We start from the raw sequence: 26,320 nt of genomic DNA, 5'->3' as shown, positions 1-26,320 counted from the left end.
TATAGGCTATTTGATTTTATACTACTATACGTGGCTATTACACATTCATATTTCAGTCTATATCCACAATGCAATATTTGCTAATGACTTATCAATTAAAATTTAAATGCCATGTCATGGTTATGAGAAAGCAGACAAACGTGATAAACAGATTATAGCATTAATGCAAAATTGGATTCATATTCCTCAGTTAGCAACCACATCTTTATAGTTTAACTTTTAGAAACGTGTTGTTTATTTACATATGCGATGAACATCCGGCCCGCTCGAGGAACCGCCCAGACGACTGGTGCTGATGTTGAGAGAATCCCATTACATCATCTCTCCTCCTCCTGATTGGCTGAAGGTCAAGGCGCACGCTAAGCGGCACGTCTTTGCCAAACAATCAGAGGCTGCTGGATATCAAATGCATCCTCTTCTCCCCAAATCTTTTTAAAAATCAATCCCTTCAAGCCTTTCGTGTTGTAATCTTTTAAAACGATGGCGGAAAGCGAGGTGGACACGCCGAGCACCCCGATTGAATACGAGAGCAAATACTTCGAGTATCATGGAGTTCGACTCCCTCCTTTCTGCAGGGGCAAGATGGACGAGATCGCCAACTTTTCGTTAAGAAGTAGCGACATATGGATCGTTACATACCCCAAATCAGGTATTAAAACGCACACGACAGAATACGGCTTACATGTGCAAGCTTTTCCTTCATATAGAGGATGCATGTATTTGAGGTGTTTACCAAAATAAAGGATGATCTGAGATCTTTAGCATCACTGCACCTCACTTTTGTTTTGCATATTTACATATTTGTTTGTAGACAATATGATGTAGAATTATGCCAACACGTTTAAGATGTCTTGTTAATATAATAAATGCAAAAACCTAAACATGTATATGCATATTTATATAGTATGCTTGTTTAAGTAAAATAGCACTTTCTAAATTATAGACAGATAAATACATGTTTACCTTTATGGATGGTCCATCAACAGCCTGCATGACATTGGTAATATTATTAATTTCAAATAAGCATTTTCAAAGTCCTATGAAAGCAGCCTGGCCCACCTAATCATATCCAGTCCTCCCTGAGAGTCGTGCATCTGAGCCAGGCCTATATGAAACAGATGAGTTTGATTAAAATAATAATATTTTTAGACATATTGTGATCTGTGGTCGGCACAAATGAAAAATCAGAAGTGGGAGTGTTTGTATTGTGTGTTGATGTGAAATTAAAAACAAAGCAAGGTGAAATGTTTGCATGCCCAAACGTGTTCATTCACTGCAGGGGCGCTGTTTCCTATTAGGATGGATGCATCAATCCCTCTCCCACGCATGCTTGTTGCTATGTCGATTTACTTGTGTAATAAGTCAGCTGAAAACAAATGTATATTTACAGATCTGTTTCCTGTAATGAAAAAAGCAATTTAGACTGGATTGTTCATATGCATAAAATATTTATTGATATATTGTTGCTTTCTCACCTGCTTAAACATGAGAAACCAAAAAGAAAACAGTAAAACTTTATATTAAGGTTTCATTACTTTAGTGCATATTAACTCAAATGAACAAATAATGAGCAATTTACTTTGTTAAAGGAGTAATTCACCCAAAATGAAAATTTGCTGAAAGTTTTCTCACCCTAAGGCTATTCAAGACGTTTTTATCTACAAACTGTTGCTTACAACTGTAAGTTCAAGTTTTTTAGGCTTACTATTGCCTACTACAGAGTTCTGACAAAAGTCAGAAATATGCACATATCAAGCACCATTTACTAGCAGAAACAGTCCAAAACAGTTCTAAACAAATACTTTGGGAGATTTTGATGTGAGAGGACACATTTTTCACTAGAGGAAGTGTTATTATGGAATATGGATATTTTGGCCAGAAGTGATAGGCTAAAATTTAAAGACCTTAATGATGAATTTCTTCTTTCTGACAAATCTCATTCTGACGGCACCTATTCACTGCAGAGAATCCATTGGTGAGCAAGTTATGTAATGCTAAATTTCTCCAAATCTGCTCTGATGAAGAAACAAACTCCTCTACATATTGAATGGCAGCAAATTTTCATTTTTTGGGGTGGTCTGTTCCTTTTAATGTTTGTTAATAAAAATACAACTGTCCATTGTTACTTCATTTCAGCTCAGGGCCTTTAAATAATGAAAACAAATACCTTTAATTTTAGTAATGTATGTGTTGAAATTAACATTGGTTAAGCTTAATAAATGCTTTAGAATTATTTCTCATTGTTAATATTAACTAATGTTCACAAATGGAACCTCATTGTAAAGTTTTACTAAGAAAACCTTCCAAGGCCTAAACAACATTAGTACAGTCACGGGTGTCTACATGGATGCAGCTGTTTACATAACATGATACAGATACCACTGTGCGGTTATGAAGAGATGAACTGAGCGTTCAACAGACAGCAGGACAGTAAGAATGATAGCGTGAGGGTCTGAAAAGGGTCTGAAAGGGTCTGAAATCGATTGGCTTTGCAGAGGACGTTGTGTCGCACCAGAATTGGTGTAATTGAGTTTGGAGCGCCGAGGTAAGGCCGAGCTCTACTGAGTGTTACACACTAAAATGTGTGTCTCCAGCGGACTATGATGGATGACAGGTCAATAGAGTCACACGGTGGACTGCCAGTCAAATCTGCGGAGTAAACAGACATTGCCTTGCTGATAGTTGTTATGGGAATGGCAGTGTCAAATATTACATGCTTGATATTTCTCAGGCTTCTTATGAAACAATTAAGCTCCATTTTGTCCACATTAAACATTTTCATAATTTTAAACTGTCTGAACAAATGTATTTCAATACATTTTGATATTTCCTATATATAATGCCTGTAAATATATAAATTGAGTGCAAATAAAAATTATCATTCGGGGAAATTTTGTTAGAGCACCAGTTGTGGTTGGAAGACACCTTTTCACTTGATGTGGCTTTATTTTGTTTTGCAGTCCAGTGGGAGGAAGTAGCCAGAGGGTCATGTGACCCCGATGATGTGTTTTCTTGAAAACTGATTTAAAATCAAATGTCATCATCATCCTGAAAGATAAAACCGCCTTGTATTCGTTGTCATGCCCTTAAAATTTCAATTTGTTCCAGATCTTTAAAGTAGCTTACACAAGACTGTTTCTGTGCAGCAAATCAAGATTATTAAACCTAACTTAAAAGGAGAAGCCCTATGCGGGTTGTTTTTCTATAGATATTTCTATGCATATTGTTCATGTTAAAGTTGGCATACGTGTGCTCTGATGCCAGCCAAGAGTAATCAAAACTGCTGAATGAGAGTGAAAGAGGCTCTTTATAATATATAATTTCAAGGTCATGCTTGTATTTTACCTTTGTTTTGTACTCTTGAAAACTCTTATGTAGTCAACAAATAAGAGTTCTGCTGAGGTGGCAGTATAATTGCTTCTCCTCAACTAAACAGAAGTAGTTTCATCTGAAATGGGCAAAAAATAAGAAGTGAAACTGATATGCCTCAACAGTCATACGATACAAAAAAGTGAGAAAAAAAGATCAATGTTATTGATATATGTGTACAATCTACAAACTTGCATTTTTCATGATCTTCAGAGCATCCAAATAAGACTTGTTGGTGTTTAAAGGCTCCTTTGTCAAAGGTTTAATGGTAGTCATGTGTTTAAACCAGATTCATTACAATTCATTTGTTAAGGCTAATTAACATTTTTCTTGAAAGGTTTTCTTAGAATGTGTCGTGTTCCTGTTGATAAGTAGCGTGTAAAGAATATTAACAGCAAATGAACAAAATACCCTTTTATAAATGTCTGAACTAACTGACATTAACTTAGAAAAATAAGTTAAAAACAAATAAATATTTTTTGAAAGAAAATGTTGATGTGTTAGATTTGCAGGGAACACTGCGAAGAATGTGGAAGATATAAATATCAGGGCATGTACCCAAAACATTTGATGCAGCAGGGTGAAATTTCATTATCAGGGCTCCCTGGATAATCAAATCACCATTGTACTGTTGGGCAGTTTGACAAAGCAGAAGCCTGACAAAACAATTAACACATGAAAAATGCCAAAGCTCTTATAAAATGGAGTGCCCAAAATCAGGGGCAAGACGTCATTTTAGCTCCTCACCCAATAAACTCAGCATGTTCTGTGAAGCATAGGAGCATCTGCATCAGATGGATGGGTTGCTCCTTGTTAGCTGTGGTGATCAAAACTGAAAAAAACAAATGCTTCACCAAAAAAAATGGTTTTAAATCATTGATGTTGCAGGCCAGGCTATATTGATGTGTTTACAGTTAAGTGCAGCTGGCAAAGTCATCGTTTTACCATCAATAATTCATCCAAAACAACTTTGCTTTCTTCATCTCATGCACGTAGGTACGAGTTTGTTACAGGAGGTGGTGTATCTGGTGAGTCAGGGTGCCGACCCAGATGAGATCGGGCTCATGAATATTGATGAGCAGCTTCCTGTGTTGGAATATCCACAGCCGGGTCTGGAGATCATCCAGGTGTTAAATCTCTCACACGCACATATTTACTGAAACTTCAGCATGGGAATTACGTTTATTTTGCTCCTGACCTCTTGGACTGATACAGTTTTGTGTTTCTGTAGGAACTGACCTCGCCTCGTCTGATCAAAAGCCACCTGCCGTATCGTTTCCTGCCCACAGCCATGCACAATGGAGAAGGCAAGGTCAGCTGGAAAACACACTAAACATATTAATCATGACCTCCAACTGTCCATTAAGGACAATTCATGAAATTGATTTCCATTAAACTGACCAAAATTGACAGTAGCGACATTCATAATGTTAAAAAAAGATTTCTACTTAAAAAAAATGCAGTTCTTTGAACTTTCTATACATCAAAGGATCCTGAAAAATATGTATTACAGTTTCCACAAAAAATATTGATAATAACAAGAAAGGTTTCTTTAGCACAGAATCAGCTAGTTAAATGATTTCTGAAGGATCATGTGACACTGAAGACTGCAGTAAAGGCTGATGAAAATGTTTAAATATATTATAACACATTTTAAATTGTAGTAATATTTCACAATATTACTATTTTCGATCAAATAAATAGAGCATTAGTGAACATAAGAATAGAATAGTAGTGAATAATGAAAAATATTTGACTTTTTACCACTATGCTTAAGCTGTGAACAGATCTTTGAAAAGAGTATCATTTTTGGTATGAATATGCCTTCACTCAAGCCCATCATGCATGTCCTCTAGGTGATCTACATGGCCAGGAACCCTAAAGACCTGGTGGTGTCCTACTACCAGTTCCATCGCTCTTTACGAACCATGAGCTACCGGGGAACGTTCCAGGAGTTCTGCAGGCGATTTATGAACGACAAGTGTAAGTGAGACAGATTTGACACAAAAATTAAATATTTGATCAAGAGGAAAGTGTCTTAAAGCTGCAGTCGGTAACTTTTGACGCTCTAGCGGTTAATAAACAGAACTGCTTGCGTGTTGCGGAAGGACATTGTAGCCGGAACTACTTCTCTCTGTTTATGTCTATGAAGAATCACAAAGGTACTGGGTTACTCTGCCGCGGTACCCCCGAAGCAATCTAAAATAGTCTGAATATAAACACTTATTATAGGTGCACCCTAGTGATTCAGGACAGGCTAAAAACAGGGGGTGGGAAATGGATTCATGGTGTACTCGCTTATTATATACATTTTGTATACTTTGAACACCAAAAAAAGTTACGGACCGCAGCTCTGATTGGTTGTTTTTTACCGGGAGCGGTGTATTTCTGCATATGGTAATAGGACCACTGGGAGGAGCCAGAGGAGCTTGATTTTTTCACAGATTATCTGTCTCATATTCTACTGTCGACATAATGACAGGTTTTACAAATATGTAAAAAAATTTTTTTTTACAAAAGTTACCAACTGCAGCTTTAATCTTGTTTTTTGTGTCATGTATGTGCGACCCTGTAGTGGGATACGGCTCCTGGTTTGAGCATGTTCAGGAGTTCTGGGACCATCGCATGGACTCTAATGTTCTCTTCTTGAAATATGAAGATATGTACAAGGTACTGACTGAAACATACACGCACACGCACGCACGCACACACACACACACACACACACACACACACACTTTCACCTCATGCTTATTTTATGGCTATGTTTGAAATAGTAGAGCTTTACCCTTCTTGTTTTTGTGTTTTTTGTAATGGATTTGAAAGCATTTACTGCTCAGTTTTATTACTTAGTTTTTTTTTATTCTGTTTGAGATTGTATCCGTGTTAATTTCAGATTTTTCAAAATATTTGTAATCTTAGTTTATTTTAGCGATTCTGTTATGTGCTTTTGCCACTTTTATTACTTCTATTTCAATTTGAGAACTTTTTGTACTTCAACAAACTTATTTTGGTTCTAATATTTCAATATATTTATATATTTATATTATATATATTTTAATCTAATATTTTATTTCAGCAATATTTCAATTACTAAAATTATTTTAAAGTTTCACATTAAAAATACCTTCTGCTTTAATTCAGTTTCCTATGCAGTGATGGTCTTAAACTCATTGCATGTGTTCTGCTTCAAATACTCAATATAGTATACTTTACTTTAGAGTATAGTCATGTATAGCTTTTGAACATCCTTTTCCTCTCACTCTATGATTCTTTTTAACCTCCACACATCCACTATTTGTCCACGAAGTATCAGTACAAAGAGGCCCCCAATCACCCATAATCACTCTCAGCACAGCTGTATTTATGTCTCAAGGGCAACAGTTTTTAGACATTGTGATAGTAGAATGTTATGTAATCACTGATTGTCAGTCTGCTTAAGTATGTTGTTTCCATATCTTTAAGGAGTAATGTCATTAGGAGAGCTCAGAGTCCAGCAGGAAAGCACAAACTGCATGTGACAGAGGCATAACCTCTGAATGTAATAGACTAATGTATAGAAACAGAACATATAGATACTACACCATGTTCCAGTAGTCAGTAGTTCATTAAACAGCCAGTCTATTTGCTGAACATAAAGGATATTATATAAACTAAGTAAAATAATACAATTTAATTCTTATTTATTTTATTTTTACAAAACTGTTGTTCCTTAATTCTGTTGTTTCAACAACACTAAATACGTTAAAAATAAAATAAATGTTTGACTTTTAAATGTTAAAGAAGAATCATTATTGATTTAAAGTTTATAAATAATAAACTAAAATAAACATAAAATAAAAAAAATTATTAAAAGTTGTTGTTGTTCCAAACGTTGATTATCAAAACTTATTTAAAATCATTTTCTCGTACCATATATGATAAACTAAAATAATAAATTAATCAAATGTGCATTTTCTTCATTTTGTTTGTATGCGTTATTTATATACAGTAATATACAATCTAATTCATTTATTTGACTTGTATTTATTGAAATGATTAATGAAACTATCTATTATTTAAATAAGGTATATCAGTGCAACTAATCTGACAGAAAATAAACAGATGCACATACTTGAGTTGGTTGCTTTGAAAAAACTACTTTTAGCAATTTTTTTTTTTTTTTTGGATTCATAACATCTGGTAGAAAAAAAATTCACCTGCACCCGAGGTCCCTGAAATCATTTAAAAACTAAAGTTAATTATGTAAGCTAGTTATGTTTTCATGTGTCCATCAGTGTAAGAGCAAGGCGTGAGTCATGATTACATAACCAAATGATTGTAAAAAAACCAAATGATTGTAATCTCTGTCTCCCCACCTTTCCTGCCTGTAATTTCTCTCTCTGGAGGATCTGGGGACCCTGGTGGAGCAGCTGGCTCGCTTTCTGGGCATTTCGTGTGATAAAGCCCAGCTGGAGAGCATGGTGGAGAGCTGTAACCAACTCATCGAGCAGTGCAGCAACTCTGAGGCCTTGTCCATCTGCCGGGGTAAGAAAGAGAAGACTGAAAAAAAAAAAAACTTTTAATTAATCATAACTTGATGTGCATTACAAAATAGCAAAAAACACTTGAAACTAGGAAAAAAAAATATTAGAAGTCTGCCACTGCATGTTCTGTTCCCTGAGAAACATGACCGGAAGCACACTGACCCTATACCTTTATTTAGCCTTTCATTAGAGGAATTATAAAAATGGATTCCTAGAGATTTCTTCTTAGGCAAGAGTCATTCCCAAGGAAGGATACATACAGTAATAAGAGCTGGCCAAAAGTGAGAGTTAACTTTAACACATTTTACATGCATGTATATGTCTGCCAGACAGAAATCTAGCCCCTTGTATTACTGATGACAAAACTTTTAGATAAATCTTATGTGCCTTATCGTTCATACAAAGGAAGGATTGTTGGGCAGCGCCACCATGTGGGGAATATGTGAGGTGCATCTTTATTTCTGTGGAAATTTCCGTTGCGGTTTGACGTCTTTGTGCTGTTATTTTATTTTTATTTGATTTTAGATTATGTTATCATTTGCACTTTAGTTTGGTTTTGTTGCTGTTTTCTTGTGTCTTGTTCATTTTTCTTTTAGTGCATGGATTCTTGGCTTGGCATGATGCTGAAAGATCTCACTCCATACAGTAGGGATTTATTATATAAGGGTAGATGAAGATATACTGCGAACATGAAGATGGAAAATGTGTAAGAAAGGTGAGTCTGGGTGAGGCTAAGTCTTTAAGGAGTGTTCTGGGTTTGACTGTCAAAAAAATTAAAAATAAAATAAAATAAAATGGTAAAATAATACTGGGCTGGTCCACTTTTCTGGAGGGTATGACGCAGAAATGTGAACTAAACTTATATTTTTGTTGATACACTTAAGAGAAAACAAATTATTAGGCTAGGCAAATTTTTTTATTTTATTTTATGAGCTGTAAATGTGTCTACATTTATATATTTTAATACTATTTGGATGTCTTATAGATGTAATTCCTGTAAGTGGTATCCTTGGTTGTATCAGTATTAGCATTATGTGCATAATATTTACAGTAAGTTGAAAGATTGAATTACATTTTAAACAGTCAGTTCTTTTTAAAATACAGCTAAGAGATGAATTCTTCTCTTCTCTAAAACAAATTATTCCACAAATGCTTAAAGAAAAAATGTGTAAAACTGCTCTGAAAACTCTTGTTTTCATCTGCTTCAGGTCGTGTTGGGCTTTGGAAGGACATTTTCACTGTGTCCATGAATGAAAAGTTTGATGCTGTTTACCGACAGAAGATGGCAAAGTCTGACCTGACCTTTGACTTTACCCTGTGAGGAAGCGACACTGAACTATCTGTTAACTGCTCAAGAACCAACCAACCAACCAATCAGTTCACCTGCTGTGCTTAATGTCACCTGATGGACATTCCCCATCCAGATTTTCTCTCTCTATCTCCACCATCTCTTGCTCATCAATGCTTTCCTTATTAACTCAAAAGTTACTTCTTAGTACAGATACACGGTCAGTACTAAGAGGCCTTTTTTTCAGTGCATCAGCAGTGCTAGTCCAAAGTGTAAGCACAGTGCTTGTTGCGTTTGCACATTGTACAGAGCTATTCCATATCCCAAAGGCGCTTATGAAAAGTGTATTTATTAAAAATCAGAAATGAAAAATGATTTAGACTATATTATATACTGTATGCTAACGCCCTTACGACAAACTCTCAGAAAAAATCGTTGTCGTTTCTCAGGAGGATTCTTGAAATCATTGGCTAAAACATGCACCAAATATGCAGTCATCCAATCACAGTTCAGGTTGCAAAGGCCTGAGCATCATGATGAATGCTGATTGGCTCCTGGCCAAAAGATCTTAAAGTGTTTGTTGAAATACATATTGCTTCTTCTAGTGGCTTCTAGATGCTTTGACTTACATTCCAATATAGTTATTCATAAATACCATAGATATGTAACTTTTTTTTACATTTACTCTCATGTGCATCCATCATTTTTGAGTGTATCATGTCTGCGTATTTGCATAAGTGAGAAATATCAGTCACATGAACGTATTCAATCTTTGTGTAATGGAATGGGAAAGATAACATTTTATATTAATAACATGCACATCATAATAATATAATGTATCTGAAAGCATTATCATTATGTCTTGGTAAAAAAAGCATAAAAGATGCATAAGGTGAATTCAAATATCAAAGTGATTTATAACCTCACATATCCAACAATTGCTGTGTTTAGAATGGAACACTAGCATACTACATAGTGTACTATTTTTAAAAATTATTATTATTATTATTTTGAATTTTTTATCCAATTTTGTGTGGCAGTCTGATCAAATAATGAGACATTAAGATATTACATCTGGTTAATTTGTGACACTGAGGGTTAGTTGAGTGCATTGCATTGTGGGATTGAGTTTACTGTGCATTGTGCACTAATACAATGAAAAGGTACTAAGCAAAGGTTAAAAAAACTGAATGAGTAAATAAAACAAAGATCGCTGAAGTGAATACGATTTCAGTCTTTCTACTCATAAAATATCTTTTTTTAAATTCAATGTTACTTGCCAGTTCTCTGTATATAATTGACAAATTTACTTGAAATTTCTGAGTAAAAAGTTCTACATGCATCTTTTTCAGTGTAGTATGCAACCTAATAATGAAAATGTGCATACTGTGTACTGTAGAAATAGTGAGAGTAGTATATATGTTATTTTTTATCAGTTATCTTTTTTTTTATTATTGCAAAAATATTATGAATACACTGAAAAAAAAAATTAGTGTAGAAATTATTTTCACTCAGAAGTTGGTAGTAAATTTCACAATATTACAAAGAAAAGGCAAGTAAATGTGAAATTTTGAACTAGTATTCTCTTGTAAAACATAATCCAATAGTCTTTGTTTTATTTGCAACTGTGAATTTAAAAAAAAAAATTTAACAGTGTATTATGAATAGTATTCTATTCTGAATTCAGACAACCACTTTATTCAGGAAGAGAACTTCTGTTCAGACAGAAAAGAGGCTGTCATGTCATAAAGCTCTGAAACCTCACGTCCAATCAGGAGGCTGCGTCCTCACAGTCACTTAATTCATTCCTCTACACCATTTTCTCTTTATTTACCCTCACTATCATTTCCCTTCTTGTCTCTGGACACATTAGCCTGTTGCTCCGAATGTCACAGAAACTCAAAGGCTACTAGCAACATGTATTAGTACTGCTCATGTACATGGTCAGCTTGCACTGATTTAGTCCTGCTATGCTGTCTTATGGAACTCAACACTGGTTTCTTTTCAGCCTTGCTTGCTGGTTTATTAATAAATTGACATCTTTAAGCCTTGACGTTCAGATTGTCTACTGTGTGTTACTGCTATTTAGTTACTGGATGAGGATAATGATGTTTACTAATTGATTCTTCTGCTTCTTTCTTGCCTTAGAGCATAAATATAACACATCAGAATCAAAACGGCGGCTAATACGGCGGCTTAAATCTAAGATGCTGGATTAACAACAGTTGGATACTGAAGCTTGCTGAGTACAAAGAGGTTTCTGAAAAATCACAGATGGCACCGAAGGACAAATTAAGTTCCTACGGCAACAAATCAGTGCCTTTGATATACGTGTGTCCTTTAATCTGGCAGATATTAAAAATGAGATCAGTGTAATCAGTGCCACTTTGTATTTCAATGTTACAACATAGCATGGTCTCAAGGAATTTTGCTGTTAAAGAAAAAGTTCACCCAAAAATGTACTCACCCTCAGGTCATCCAAGATGAGTTGATAAAGATTATGTTTTTATCCGTTGTTTGGAATCTCATTCTGACGGCACCCATTCATTTACATTTTCAGCAAATTTTCATTTTTGCGTGAATAATGAATAAATCAAAAGTTGCAAGAAAAAAAGTAAAAAAAAAATGTATGTGACTTTTTTATTTAATACATATATATATATATATATATATATATGTATTAAATAAAAAAGTCACATACATTTTTTTTTTACTTTTTTTCTTGCAACTTTTGATTTATTCATTATTCACGCAAAAATGAAAATTTGCTGAAAATGTAATAATAAATAATAAATTATTAAATGCTAATATATATATATATATATATATATATATATATATATATATATATATATATATATATATATATATATATATATATATTAGCATTTAATAATTTATTATTTAATACTTAAAAAAATACTAATGCTTAAATTCCATTTGTTTAGTGAGTTCTGTAATGAACCTCCAGTGAGTTCATCTGCTGTGTTACTATTAACATGAGTACAAATGATATACCAACAGATGATATAAAGAAGGATCTATCTTAAAACATATTTAAAAAATCGCAGCATATATGCAAAAGAGCGCAATGCTGACCCACTAATCACTATTAATGATTAAAAGCGTGTCACATAATTTAGAACCACTAGAGGGCAATGCAGTCCATGGGAGAGTCTACTTTAAAAACGCATCATTTATCCTTTGGGTCATTCTATTAAACTAGTGTATCTTCCAGTTTGATAAGGTTGTTGGTAACACTGTATCATGTGTTTATTGTTAATAAACGGCATTGTACCATCTCAGGCTAAATGAAAGCAGAGATGAAAGTTCCACACTTTACTTTGTTAAATTTTGTTTTGTCAAAATGCAAATGATGTCTTTGCAAGAGAAAATGATTGACAAACACCAAAATATAAGATAACGTGATTAAAAAACACTAACTTGTCCTGTGGGAGTACTTGGAATGTTGATTAAATAACTGTGATTTTTTTTTTAAATGATAGATTATTTATTTATTTATTACTTATGATCAGATCAAATAAAATGATAAAATAAATGAATATACCAACCACTGACAAATGCAGACAATCACACAGCGAGTTACACAACACACTATTTTAACTTGCCCATTTTTACACTGCATTGTGATTGCTTTGTACTTCCACTCAGTTTTTCCGGTCCTCCCACTGGAGTCATGTGGAATACCTGAGAACGTGTGGGATCCAGGACTTCTTTCCAGACAGAATCTGCACGTGTCCGTATAACTGTCGGTATGTAACACACTGGTTGTATGAAGAACTCACGGGCGTTGACAGCCCTGGGCTTTTGGGGTTAAAATTGTGAATATTGTTCTTTTTTTGTCCTGAAGGAGAGGCTTTACAGACTTTTTCAACAAGTTCTACTGCAACTGAAAGTGCAACTAAGGAAGTCAGAGAGAGACAGAGAGAGATAGAGAGAGAAAGAGAGAGAGAGGGGTAACAGCTGTGATATTCTGTTTGCTGTGTCAGTCTGTAGAAGTGCCCATGGCTGCCCACCGCTGCTCTCTCTTTGTCAGTCATGAAACACTTGTTGAGTAATCACTGTCAGAAGACTGGTTGCTGCAATAGTGTTCTCTTGAGTGCTGGTCATGAAAACTGCACTGTATTTACAGGGCTCAACAGTAAGGATGGTCCGATGGCCCGGAGCTTGTTATAGAACCATCACTTGCTGTATCTTGCAAACTTGCAGAATTTTTTTGTTATATATTGAACATTGTTATTCTGTGAATTCTGCTGATGTAAAAAAATCACCTAACTGGAAAATGTTACATAAGTTTCTCAGCTATTACTGCCAAGATTACAAACATTACTATTGGATGAATATGAATTCCTGTCCATTTCACTTGTTTTTTTCTGATATTTAACATTCAGCTTTGGCTTCCTATTGCCTTATTCTGACTCAAATCTAAGTCCTTTTTAATCTCTGTATTGAAATGGGGCTACTAGCACACCTACACACATATGCGTAATTGCTCCACTCATTCCTTACGAAAGATTTGGAAACGCACACAAGGGCACATACAGTGCTTCTCCTGAAAAAAAAAACTCTTGAGAACAATCAGACGGGGTCCAGAATTATACAAAATATACATGCAAACATGATGATAAAACTCAATAGTTGCTGCTTAATTATATAAGTTTAAACAGACATTATTCTAGAAGCAATATAGGACATGTACATGATCTTCAATCACAACTGATGGCTCAGCTAGAAACCAGACTGAGCAGCTATAAAGACTGGGCAAATAAATGCCACCCACCCACTCACCTTAATCCATTTACTCATATCTGATAGGAAATCACGTGCTTGCATTAATAATATTAAGAACATTATATAAGACAAGGGCTCATGGCCTGTGACATACAGTATGTAATGAAAAGAAAGTTAACTAAAATGTGAAAGAAGATATTTTGGCATTGCAATGCAACACATTTAGGACAATTAACGTTAATTGTTCATTTAAGAACAATCTGGAAAGGTTATAAGTCCACTTATGTTGAACACATGCGCAACAAAATCCACATTTTTTCCTACTGAGGGTGACTTTTCCTTCCAATAAATTCCAACTGGGATAAAACGTATTGCAGAACATTGATCCCCGCTAAGGTTTCAAAGACAGAGTAGAAATATTTCCAATTATGCAGGTTCAGGTGTGCAATAATTTCCCTTTTCCAACCGCACTAGGCAAAATGTAGGTGCAAGCACAGAGTGTTTATGCGACATGCATCAGTGTCACGTCAAGTGTGCGTTTGTGTGATTCCACCGCGGCTCTGCTGCATGGTCATAATTGTCTTTCCGTTCGTCTTTGTTCCGTCTGGCCGCCTCCATCTGACAGTTTGACTGCTTGCTTCAGTCTGCCTCTCCATACTGATATCCTCCATAATATCAGCCCTCCTCCCTCGTATGAGGGAAGTTGGGGAAAGTTTACTTTATGGGCCCATATCCTCCTCGCTAACGTTAACAGCTGCTGCGCTCCTGACATTTTGATGCGTCTTATTGGAGTCGCTTTGCGCTTCGGGGAATGACATGCCAGTGGCATCTTGTTTCAGCCTTTATTATTATTTCTTTGATTTTTATAGCTCTCTCTTATGCTGTCGGGCACTCTAAGAAGAGATTGAGAGCTAGGTGCACTTCTCTGATCAATTATTTAACATGCAAGTCATTGCTATAGATGAGAAAAGAACACGTACACGAATAATCGCAGGGGGAGATGGAGGAAGAAAAAGAGAGGGAGCAAGGGAGTTTATGGTAGACAGAGAGAAAAATACTTTGACTACAGTGGATCTTAACCGGTGACCCTAAAATATGTTCTTGGCTGTAGAGAGAAGGGAAAAACAATGCTAAATTAAATTTATTTAAAAGCAACTTACAACGTAAGCATGTATAGTTAAGAGGTAAAAATTTAAATAGGAGGAGATAATGCTTCACATTAGCTTGTTTAGGCAACACCAAGGTCATAGGTTAAATTCCCTGTGAATTCATGAACAATCATGGCAAATGCATAAATGTAAATCTTTTGATGTCGAAGATTTTTGATTTTACAGTAGTTTGGCACAATGCATGCCAAAGCAATTTTAAAGTCATGTGTTCGATTCCCAGAGATTGCATGAACTGATAAAACGCAGACTTTGAGTGCACTTTATATACAAGCATCTGTCATATTCATAAATGGAAATCATTCTGCGCTCTATAAAAGTTCTAAAAATTAGACAGATAACAATATGGACAGCCTTCTAGCAACACCAAGGTAATGGGTTCAACTGTGAATGCATGAACTGATACAAATGTATGGCAAATGCATAAGCGAAAAACTTATGTTGTTCATGAAATTAGACAGATGACATGATATGGAAAGGCTGCGTGATGTCTACATCCTTAAATAAAATAATCAAAACTACACAAGGTAAAGAAAATATCACCCTATCTACAACACAGGTTCACCTGTAACAAGAATAAAGATGGTTTGTGCAATACAATATAGGCATGCATAGTTAAGACAGCTAAATGCTTTCCATTAGCCTGCTAGAACCACCAAGGTCATGGGTTTGATTCCCTATGCATGAACTGATACAAATGTATGGCAAATGCATAAACCTAAATCTTATGTTGTTGAGGTCATAAGTTGTGCAACTCTTTAGTATTTTGACACCCCTGTAACAGCTGACAAGCCCGAAGTCATGGGTTCAATACCCAGGAGAATGCATGAAATAGTAAAAATGATAACTAATTCATGCCAACTGCATAAACGCAAATCTTATGATGTTGAGATCAGGTTGTCCAACTCTGCAATAGATTGGCACAAAGTATTTCTGTAGCTAAAACAGTAAAGCATGACAAACTAAAGTTATTGGTTTGATTCCCAGGGAATGCATGAATTAATAAAATAGTTTTAAAAGAAAGGTCAGATGCCTATCAACAGATCAGCCTATCAATATAAAGAAAGTATCACCCTCAATACAATATAGTTTCACTTGCAACAAGAAGGTTTGTGCAACATTAAAACATTTAAATGTGTTATTTAAAGTTAATTCTGTTTACTTTTGTACGATAAACAATTTTGGACCACTTTGGCTCACAACTTAATGTCCAATCTGGGTCCTGAGGTAAACCCAGTAGAGAAGCGGCGTACTAGAGTAAAATGAGTGTTAATGCATTGTCTTGTCAGTCCTGGTGCATCATTGAATGGGAGAGAGGCTTCAGTCAGTGCCAGAACTGCCATCTGCCGAAGTCCTCTGTGAATGCGCTAGTGTTAAGAGCCCAGCCCGGGCTCCATTAGCCACACGCACACACACAGAACGGATACGTGTTAATGAAAAACTATGCGCTCTATTATAGGACCCACTCTGACTGACTCTTAAGGGACTTCGTGTGGTGGATTAGAGCATTTTCAGGATGTAGGGCACTTCATAGGAGACTGTGCTTTGATTATGCATGACTGAAATAGGTGTCTGTGTGCGTGTGGCATGCTTTGCTTACTGTGCAGAGTGTGTTTTTGAGGTTGAAAATCCCGTCCCTGGAGTGACCCTCCAGTGAATTCCCATGTGAGGCTGCTTTTGGAGTTACCTTGACTTCCTTTCTACTTTTGTCAGCTCTAGAACTATACAAAATACACAACAAGAAATGCTTTTAAAAAGAAGTCAGATAAAAAAAAAGTGCACTCAGTCATCTTATATAGACATCTAGCATCAGGCAAATGACAAATGGCATTGTAAAAAAGCACTGTTTGCAGTCAGCCATGACTTATTTATTCTGTGAGTGAAAGTGTCCAATAATAAAGGGGTTATTGAGATGAAGTGAATATTTAGCTGCATGGTCATGTGATCTCACGTCGGCTCCAATGAGGAGACTCGCTCTTTGTAAAATATAGTTGTTTTAGGCTGCAATTTTTCAAAAGTACTATTCATTTTTATAAATATAAAATTTTAATCAGAAAAAGTGTAGCTTTATGGAAAAAAGGTTTTATGATCAGTATCAAATTCAAAAATATAATTTATACTGACTGACCTGTTTGTGACCCCAGAACAGTTTATAAATATGTATCATATAAATGTGTGACAATACGGTCTCATTTTGAACAATTTAATCTCCATGGAAAAGGTTAAATTGTACAATTGGGAAAATTATTTCTAGAAAATTACAGATTAATTTTGGAATAAAAGAGCACGACTCGATTATCAAATGCCATTTTTGTGTCTCGGATATTTTTGTTCAAGGACTAAATGTATTAATTTGTATCAGGCAGAGTGAGCCAGCCAGCACAGGTGGCTTAAAAGAATGCATTCCTACTTTTTTTTGCTTTGTTCACGTTCCCGATATTAAGTAGGTTGTTTGTTTTCCGCATAATGAAATTGAGGAATTTACTAAATTAAATCAGAGAAGGCAAATTAGACCTACAGAGACACCCATTCTCTCTTTCACCACCTTATATTCATTCTGTATCTCTGTTTATCCATTTTGCACTTTTTCCCAATCCCTCTTTGAACCCCTTGTTCATTCTTTTTCTTTGTTCTTTTTTCATTTCTTTCCAAACAGCCTCCTCCCTCTTCTTCAGAGTTTGTGTCTCTCTAACACCTCCCTCCTCTCCACCGCCATCACATTTGCAGTATGAGCAATAAAACAGACAATTGCACATATACATTTACCTAAATGGGGATATAAATATCCTTTTATTGTATTTATTTAAAGCTTTTAGGTTTTTATTGTATTATCTAAACATATTTAGATTAAAAATCACGTGATCAATTTTTTTAATATAAATTTGATTAAATCATGAATTATTATTGAAATGAAAGATTATATTGTGCAATTTTTTTATCCCCAAAGACCACATGCACAAAGTTACCTTTGTAGTCTATCAAAAATCCCAAAGAATGAAAATACAAATAAATAAAAAACACAGAACCAGTGTGTGTGGTGATTATTGTTAGAAGAAGTGGTGTGAAGCTTAAAACAGCTGTTCAGGCTAATGACTGATGTGCTTAAACACATACACACACTCAAGTGATGAAGCACTTTGTGACAGATGCTTCCTCCTTCACGCTGGAATCAGTTATCAGTTTTCTATTAGGACTGTAGTCCTTCACCTCAGAGACTGTTACACCAGCACAGCACACTAATAGTTGTGTGATATCCATACTGTGTGTCAAACATATAGTTGTTCTGCTCTCTTTCTCATTCTCTGAGGTCCCTCCTCTGGCTCTTCTGGGCTTTTCACACTTCAAACTGTTTAAAGTCAACATGAAATTGAACACCTATTTACTTTCCTATTGTGATTTTTAGCTTGTTTAGACAAAAGCATAAAAAACACATTTTGGCCATTTAATTTATGCAAGGGTAAAAAAGGAAAAAATTGGCAAAACCGTGTTTAGTATTCGGCCCAGTGTTTCCTTTTGTTCGGTTTCGGGCAAAAATTTCGATTCTGGTGCATTCCTACATACAACACAACATAAAGATTTATAACAAAACATCAAAATAAAAGCAACAACATAACACAAAATACAGTTTTACAACCAAACATCAACATAAAAACAGCAACAACATAACACAACACAGCATACAGTTTTAGAAAACAAAACATAACAACATTACTACATATATAACTCAACATAACACACAGCATAACAACATAAAAACATAACATAACATAGTTTAACAACAACAAAACATAACAACATAACGTTTAATAGTGGGACTCAGCGTTTACCGTTTACAGATAAAACAACAAGCCTCTTGTTTTGTGTCTTAGATGATTGCAGACAAAATAAAAAATAAAAAAATAAAAAAAACCTGGTGCATGTTAGGAAAAAAACTGCCAAGGAAAATGAAAGTGATGATCTATTAGAGGTGGTGCAGGCTGCAAATACACACATTTGTCACAGATGCCCTGTACCCTAGTTCCTGTTTAATTATGGACGTCTAATTGGCACATGGTGACACTGGCGATAACACTCATGAAAATGTTTTGAGGTCTGGTGGTCCTCTGGCCATTCACACACACACATACACACATGCTGTAAGCATGGCCATATGCCAGGCTCAAAATGAAGCCAGTCGGTGGACGACCACTTAATGGAAAGCTGGCTCTGACGAGAGGGAACAAGCGAGAGGGAGAAAGCTAAAGGGAACATGCAACGGGAACAACAAGGGGATAAAAATGATATGAGATCTCTATCTTTCATCTCATTAATTGTTTAAGATATCCACTCCTTTTTCCTATACATATATATAGTAAAGAAATTCCCCCTTATTTGATCTTTTTATCTCTCTTTCTAAACCGGCTGCAGTTTCATGATTCTTCAACTTAGACTGAAGCGTAAATTTAAAACTAAACTTAATTCATTTGGAATTGTTCTGCTTGTCAGATATAAAAAAAAATTATTCCAAAAAACACATTTTTAATCCACTTTTCAAGCTGTTTTGCTTCTAATTACAGAAGTTTGTATTCAAAAAAGCTAATCAAAAACAAAAGGCATTCAAGGCGATAAAAGAGATCTTCTTCCTCAGGCAAAGTCTGCGTAGAGGTGAAGCCGAGTGAATATCGCAGTCATTCGATCGCATCCGTGAATGAACGAGACCTCATTTTGTCTCCTCTGAGCCGCTAACCAGGAGTTTGGGTGGCTAGTGGCAGCTGAAAGCACATCTGGGAGGAGACTCTCATTTTCAGAGCTTGATTTGGCAGCGGACCTAATAAGAGTTCAATTAAAGCAGAAGTTCTTTGGGCGACAGCAGGATGTGATTACCCAGGAGTCAGTGGGGTATATATAGTAGCTGCTCCTCTTTTCCGTGTACGGCTGCCGTTCTCGTGCCAGGACCTGAGGGATGATGAGGGAGGTCCATTTGCACGAGGCATTATGACTGACTCCGTTCCCACCACTAAAAAGCTGCCAGGTTTCGCAGTCCAACTGCAGGTGTCAGGCTAATGCACACCCCTGAAGCTGAAAAGCACAGTCATTATCTCAGGGAATTTACTAAGAATGTTAGCATCACTTTATTTACTTGTTTTAGAACAGCAAACTCTTTTTCTGTGACCTCGGGGGGTTTCTGTATTATTTTTTATTGCAATCCTTCTTAAAACATAGATAGATAGATTTATGTTTCTGTGATAGAGTTATACTAATGTCTGTGAGTATCCTCCTCGTTCACGGTGCTTTGGGGAACAGACTCGACGCAGTAAGATCAAGGCGTACACATCAAAGGTAAGGGTGCAGAAGTTCAGCCGGCCCGAGGCAGTTTCACCATCTCCCGCCCATGTGGCTTTTTAACTTTGCAGATTGGAGCTAAACTAAAAGCAGTGACCGCGGCTCTCCGCCAGTTCACCTAGAACAAATATGGACACGTCCTTCAGCGCGAGCTGCTGAGGAGAATAGGGAATCACTGTTTAAAGAGAGCAGCGGCAGATTTCAGAAGTAGATGGGAGGAAGAGAAAGAAACTGAAGGAGAAATGGGAGGATTATAGGCTAATGAATCCAGCAGCTCTTATATTTCTGTTCTGCAGGTCCAGGCATTAGGAAGCGATCACAATTTGATTGCGACCAATCAGAGAGCAGGCACCGGGGTGATTATGACAGAAAATGGGAAGTGACAGAAAAATCCTCCTTTCTATCATGGACTTTTTTCCCCCAAACTTTGTGCCTGGCAGTCAAATTTCCTCATCAGGTTTTTGATGAGACTCATGGGCATACGCAGTGACAGGTTCATTTCTACAGCATCTAATTGCTTTCAGCTTTCGCTCAGCCAGGTCCCTCATTAGTGTGCATTTAGCCCACATACAGTAAACCCAAGCAGCCTGCTTCACACCCTACCCGACTTGTAAAAATGATACCGTGCCACTCATATTTTGAACTCCTTTAGCTCAAATATTTAGTTTACTGCAAAACATTTTTTTGGGAGTAAGAGTAGTTATGAGAGTTTGTTAAAGGTATAAGAGTGCTTGTGATGTATTGCTTGGCAATCAACTGATTGATTATGGGATGGTTTACACAAAAATGACAATTCTGTCATCATTTACTTCCAAAATTCATATGTAATATGAAAGGAGAAATTTGAAATGATTGTACTGGTAATTTATCCCAAGGAATTACAATGAATGGATTTAAAAACTTCAAATATTTATTATTATAAAATAGTAAATAATGATATAACTTACATTTTTGGGTCATTTCTAGGATCCTGATTTTACACTGAACATGTGAGTGAAAACACACACACAAAAAAATCCTAAATATCCATAAATATAAACTTTATTATATTACTCTTTAAGAAGTTTATTACTTGATTTGTCCATTTAGCATTGTTTTTTCCCTGCTATGTGAGCCATTTCCTGCTTGATTATTGCCTCTTTGCAGTAGGTCTTCAGTAAATTCTGAAAACCTGAACTGACTAAACCTTTAGACTGAACAGTGGGAGGTTCTGCTGTGAACCGCAGCAGTGAAGTAAAAAGATATGTCAGCGATAAGAGCAAAAGAAGGCAGAGCTTCTGCTTGAGTGACGGGTGATATAATTCAGCGAGATCAACCTGAACATGACTAACGGAGAAGAAAGACTCCAAGATGGGAAGTCAGATAATGTCTTCGTGAAGACACACACACACACACACACACACACACACACACAATATATATATAACTGTGTGAGTTTCTTCATATAGACTTCAGTCATAAAAAATGGTGTCTTAGGAGTTTAAAAAAAGATTCAGAACATTCATTCCTTTTATAAAAGCAGACTGTCACAAAAATGAGTTTTTTTTCATGGATCTGTGGCTTATGGCTTGTTGATTTAGGCAAACTACATTTATACATTAAACAATCATAATCATCTGTCTCTGCACCATGCAATCATTGTGAAATCAAAACAGACTCTATTTACTTTTCTAATGGACACTCCTGGTTTTTGGTGGGTATTTGGTGCATATTATTCTAATCTGAAATTATTTTGAAAATTAATGTTCTGTTTCTTCCTGGTTCTATTTTTCAGCCCTGATCACATCTACAGGACTCCCAGTGGATACATTTAAATTGTCCCCATTGAATATCTAGTTTTGACTAGAAATACGTGCTGCTTTGGAAATAAAATAGGTTGCAAATGGTTTTGATTGCTTCTGAACAATCATAATAGTCTGTTTTTGCACATACAGTCTTTAACAGAAAAACACAAGGTAAAAGTAATGACAGAAACAGTTTCATTTTCTTGAAAGTACTCAAAAAACATTTCAGAAAAATCATAATTTAAAAGAAATTAGTGACTTTTATTTGTACTAATTTTACAATTAAACTTATCTGTGGGTACTAAGGATATTGATGGACCTTTATATAAAGAGCTTGTGATGTTCCTAATCTTTACTGATAAAAGCATCTGCTGAATGATTAAATGTAGGGCCCTATTTTAACGATCTAAGAACAAGGTCTAAAGCGCACAGCTGTGTTCAGGCACATTGTTGGCGCATTGCTATTTTGAGGCAACTGAAATAGACTGCGCCACTGACCAACTAAAACCTGGTCTAAAGTCAATGGCGCAGTCTATTTCAGTTGCCTCAAAATAGCAACTCGCCAACAATGCGCCTGAACACACCTTTTTTTCAGACCAGCAAATGCATTTGCCATTTAAAAAACGTGGCGCAGGACATGAAAACGACAATTGTGTCGGGCTGAAACTAGCAACAAACACTTGGCTGCATTGCGGCAGGTGTGTAAAAGGGCCCAAAAAGTATTCATTATTTTATAATCCTTATTATTTAGAGTATTTATCTTCTTGAATGCAGTTGTTTATTTTGCCTTTCCCTTTTCTCAACTACAGGATGTCAAAGTCGAAATTCAAAGGTGTAAACTCCGCAAACACTGTTCAGGGGAGGGGTGTCAGACATCGCTTCAGGGAACTCGAAGTTGTCCGAGGGCAATTGAGTTGATTGTGCGGGCCACGAGAGAATCTCATTAGAACAAACACACTATTTATTCATTTCCTTTTTTTTTTTTTACCCCACTCGATCACTCCGTTCCCGACGTTAGCCACCATCTGTGGCCCCCCCTCGCAGCAGTCCTTGCTTTTAGAGGACAGAGGGGTGGAAATTGGCACTAAGTGAAGAGATGGCATGCACGCAACTGAGGGAACAATTTTAATTAAAATGTTTGCCCAGAAAATAATCTCCCGAGTAGCCTTGTTAATTATGACTAATGCCTGCAAAGGTAGCACACGCAAAACACACGGCGTGTGGGGGTGTTCACCATGGAAACGCGCACGGACGTCGTTTTATCCCCCCTCAAACGGAAGTGGGGAGTCTCTCCTCCTCCTTTTGTTCCTTGCTGAAGCAGCTTGTTTGGCCACCCGGTGATGTGACTTTGTTGTTAATTGGGTCATTGCCTTTACTGCAGCGCACTGACTCTCCAACCCTGATGTGAAATCCCAGGTGGGCTGTAGCACAACACAAACACAAACACACACTGTCCATATGAGTGTTTGCCTTACACACCATACACACATACACATCAGTGTATTATCAAAGGAGAAATTAATAGAGGAGAATTAGAGGAGGTAAATGCTGATTAGAAGCTGAAATATGAATTCACGCTTCCCGAACTAAGATGTCTGCTGGTGAATATGTTATGTGGTTTATGGAGCCTCGCGTCGCATCCCACATGACATGTGGAGAACACCGCTGGTCTTTGATGATTTTAGTTTATGTGGAAGGCATACAGTCTAGTCAAACAAACTCTATTTTTTCCATGAACCACCAGCGGACAGTTGACCCTGTGCTCTCTAATGTACCTTTTGAATATGTTTAGGGGATGTTTCTGATGTAATGGGCCACCGATTTACAAGAAAAGCAACTGAAAGACATTCATTATAGATTATCATTGTCAGTTGGAGTTGCCTGATATAACCAGATGCTATAGTTGAATAAGATCATTTACCTCTTACAGAGGTAACTGGATACCTCTTAAAATGTACACTACAGTAACTGCTGTCAGCCTGAATGCCCCTTAATTCTGAGGTTGAGGTCACCTAATAAATTCAACACATAACATGTTAGTGCAGCGGTTAGTGAAGTTTGAGTGTGTTCAACAACTGTGCAATTCATTGATGACTGATGTCCAAATAAAATAAAATCAAACTGGTAGATACAATGTTACAATTAAAACATTGAAAGTCACAATTATTTCAAAATAAAGTTGCAATTATGAGATAAGGACATTATGACATTGCAATTTATAGAAAAGTTCACAATGTAAAATATAAATGCTGTAATTGTGAAACAGTGTAATTGTGATAACTAGTTTCTAGGAACAGTCAAAATTACCATATGAGAGTAGATGAGAGATCTTACTAAATTTCTGACACATAAAAAAAAAAAAGGCAAAAAATCAGATTTTCCTATTAGGCTGAACTATCTTAGATTTACCTTGTTTGGATGGGAGTGATAGGTTTGAATACAGAGTAAAATAATAAAGAGTAAAAATCAAAATAATTAATTGTGAAACACTTTAAAATAATAAATAAAGTTACGTTGCTAGACAAACTTCACAATTATAAAACATTCTGTAAAGTGTCAGGAAAAAAGTAGAATTATGATAAATGAAGTTGCAATTATAAGAAAGGAGGACACAACTGTGAGATATATCGTCACAATTAAAATAGTCACACTGGATCATAATTCTGAGAAAAAAAGCTAAATTTTAGAGAAATAAAGTTGTGGCTACAAGAAAAATTCAAAATGTAATTTTTTTTTTTACTCTGAGGTGGGTACAGTGAGATTCTGATGAAAGATTTGATGATGGTATGTGAGAGATCTTATTAAATTCCTATGCCACACAAACAACAAACAAGACTTTCCATCTTTTTCTACATGAGTGACATTTAGAGGTCAAATTTGTTGCAAAACATGACAAGCCATTTCACTGAAATCTAAAGCATCTAAAAAGATAAAATGATAAATCTACGACATCTGTTTGTCTGTTGTCAGCGGTACGTCGACTGAAGAGTCTTCCTCCTAATCTTTAATCTTTAAGTCTCAAAAGCATAAATCCTAACGGAAATCCACAACCCCTTTCTCCAAAGCACCTCAAATATGTATTCAACAGTATGATGTTTCCTCGCTTTTATGAAATAATCCAAAATGTAAAAAAAAAACATGCACCACCTTTCTCAGAGACAGTCTTCCATTGCGGACAGGCGCTCCATCTGTCTTTATAGTCTGTAAAGAAGTGGGGGGGGGGGGGTGTCTTGTCTTAATAATAAAGCCAGTGAACTGCAGATCAAACAGCGGTTTGGTGTTACAGCAGATCGTAATGAACCTCGGCAGCGGGTCTGGAGTCAGACAGAGCCGCATGCAAACACTGGGGAGAAGAGCGCAGGGCGCTAAGACGTGCTGTGATTCCTGATACTCTCTGTGTGTGTGTGTATGTGTGAGAGTGTAAAATTTACAAGCCATTCCTAACATTGGTGCATGAGAGATCTGCATAGATATGAGTTAATGTGCTCTGTGCTTATTCATCATATAGATATAGAGACAGGGGTTATCAAAATAAAGCCGTGATGTGAGATTAAAAATGCAATTGTCAGCATGAAGTCAGATGTGATTCGGTTTTGCTAGTTTGGTAATGGTCTAGCCAATAAATCAGCAAAGATGTGCTGTTTGACCAGATTTTATGAATACTTTAGCTTGGGTTTGCTGGTTTACTAGCTTGACAAAATCTACCTATAATGACTTTTCAGAATGAAAGTAGAAGCTTGAAAGCAGGTGAATCAGCATGTGTTTTTTGGTCTTTTTGTTTGTCTAATTAAAGGGACAGTTCACCCAAAAATGAAAATCCTGCCATCATGTACCCACCCTCAAGTTATTCCTAACTTGTTTGAGTTTCCAACAGTTGATGGTCCCCATTGACTTGCATAGTGGAAGAAAACTGATTCCATTAGGGGGAAAATACTATGGAAGTCAATTTAGTTATTCACATTCTTCCAAATACCTTCTTTTTTTGTTCAGCAGAAGAATTGAAAACTCATACAGGTTTGGAAAAAATTGAGGGTAAGTAAAGGACAAACGTTTTGGTTTAAATATCCATTTAATTTGGTCGACTGAGTTGGTCACGCTGGGCTAGTTAAGTTT

At 36.1% G+C, this 26,320-nt stretch overlaps 1 protein-coding gene across 1 annotated transcript; it reads left to right on the top strand.

Moving 5' to 3' along the window:
* The first annotated feature begins 341 nt into the window (after positions 1 to 341).
* On the top strand, positions 342 to 11,242 carry LOC127956749 (sulfotransferase 4A1-like). Its single transcript, XM_052554925.1, has 7 exons — positions 342 to 649; positions 4,366 to 4,496; positions 4,601 to 4,681; positions 5,226 to 5,352; positions 5,945 to 6,039; positions 7,758 to 7,896; positions 9,104 to 11,242. Exons 1-7 carry the CDS (start codon positions 481 to 483, stop codon positions 9,214 to 9,216), a joined length of 855 nt encoding a protein of 284 aa, XP_052410885.1. The 5' UTR covers positions 342 to 480; the 3' UTR covers positions 9,217 to 11,242.
* Positions 11,243 to 26,320: the final 15,078 nt, after the last annotated feature.

The sequence above is a fragment of the Carassius gibelio genome, chromosome B4 (assembly GCF_023724105.1).
Source record: "Carassius gibelio isolate Cgi1373 ecotype wild population from Czech Republic chromosome B4, carGib1.2-hapl.c, whole genome shotgun sequence".
NCBI classification, from domain to species: Eukaryota; Metazoa; Chordata; class Actinopteri; order Cypriniformes; family Cyprinidae; genus Carassius; species Carassius gibelio.
Note: the sequence above shows the minus strand (reverse complement) of the source record. Positions and strands in the feature narration are given on the sequence as shown.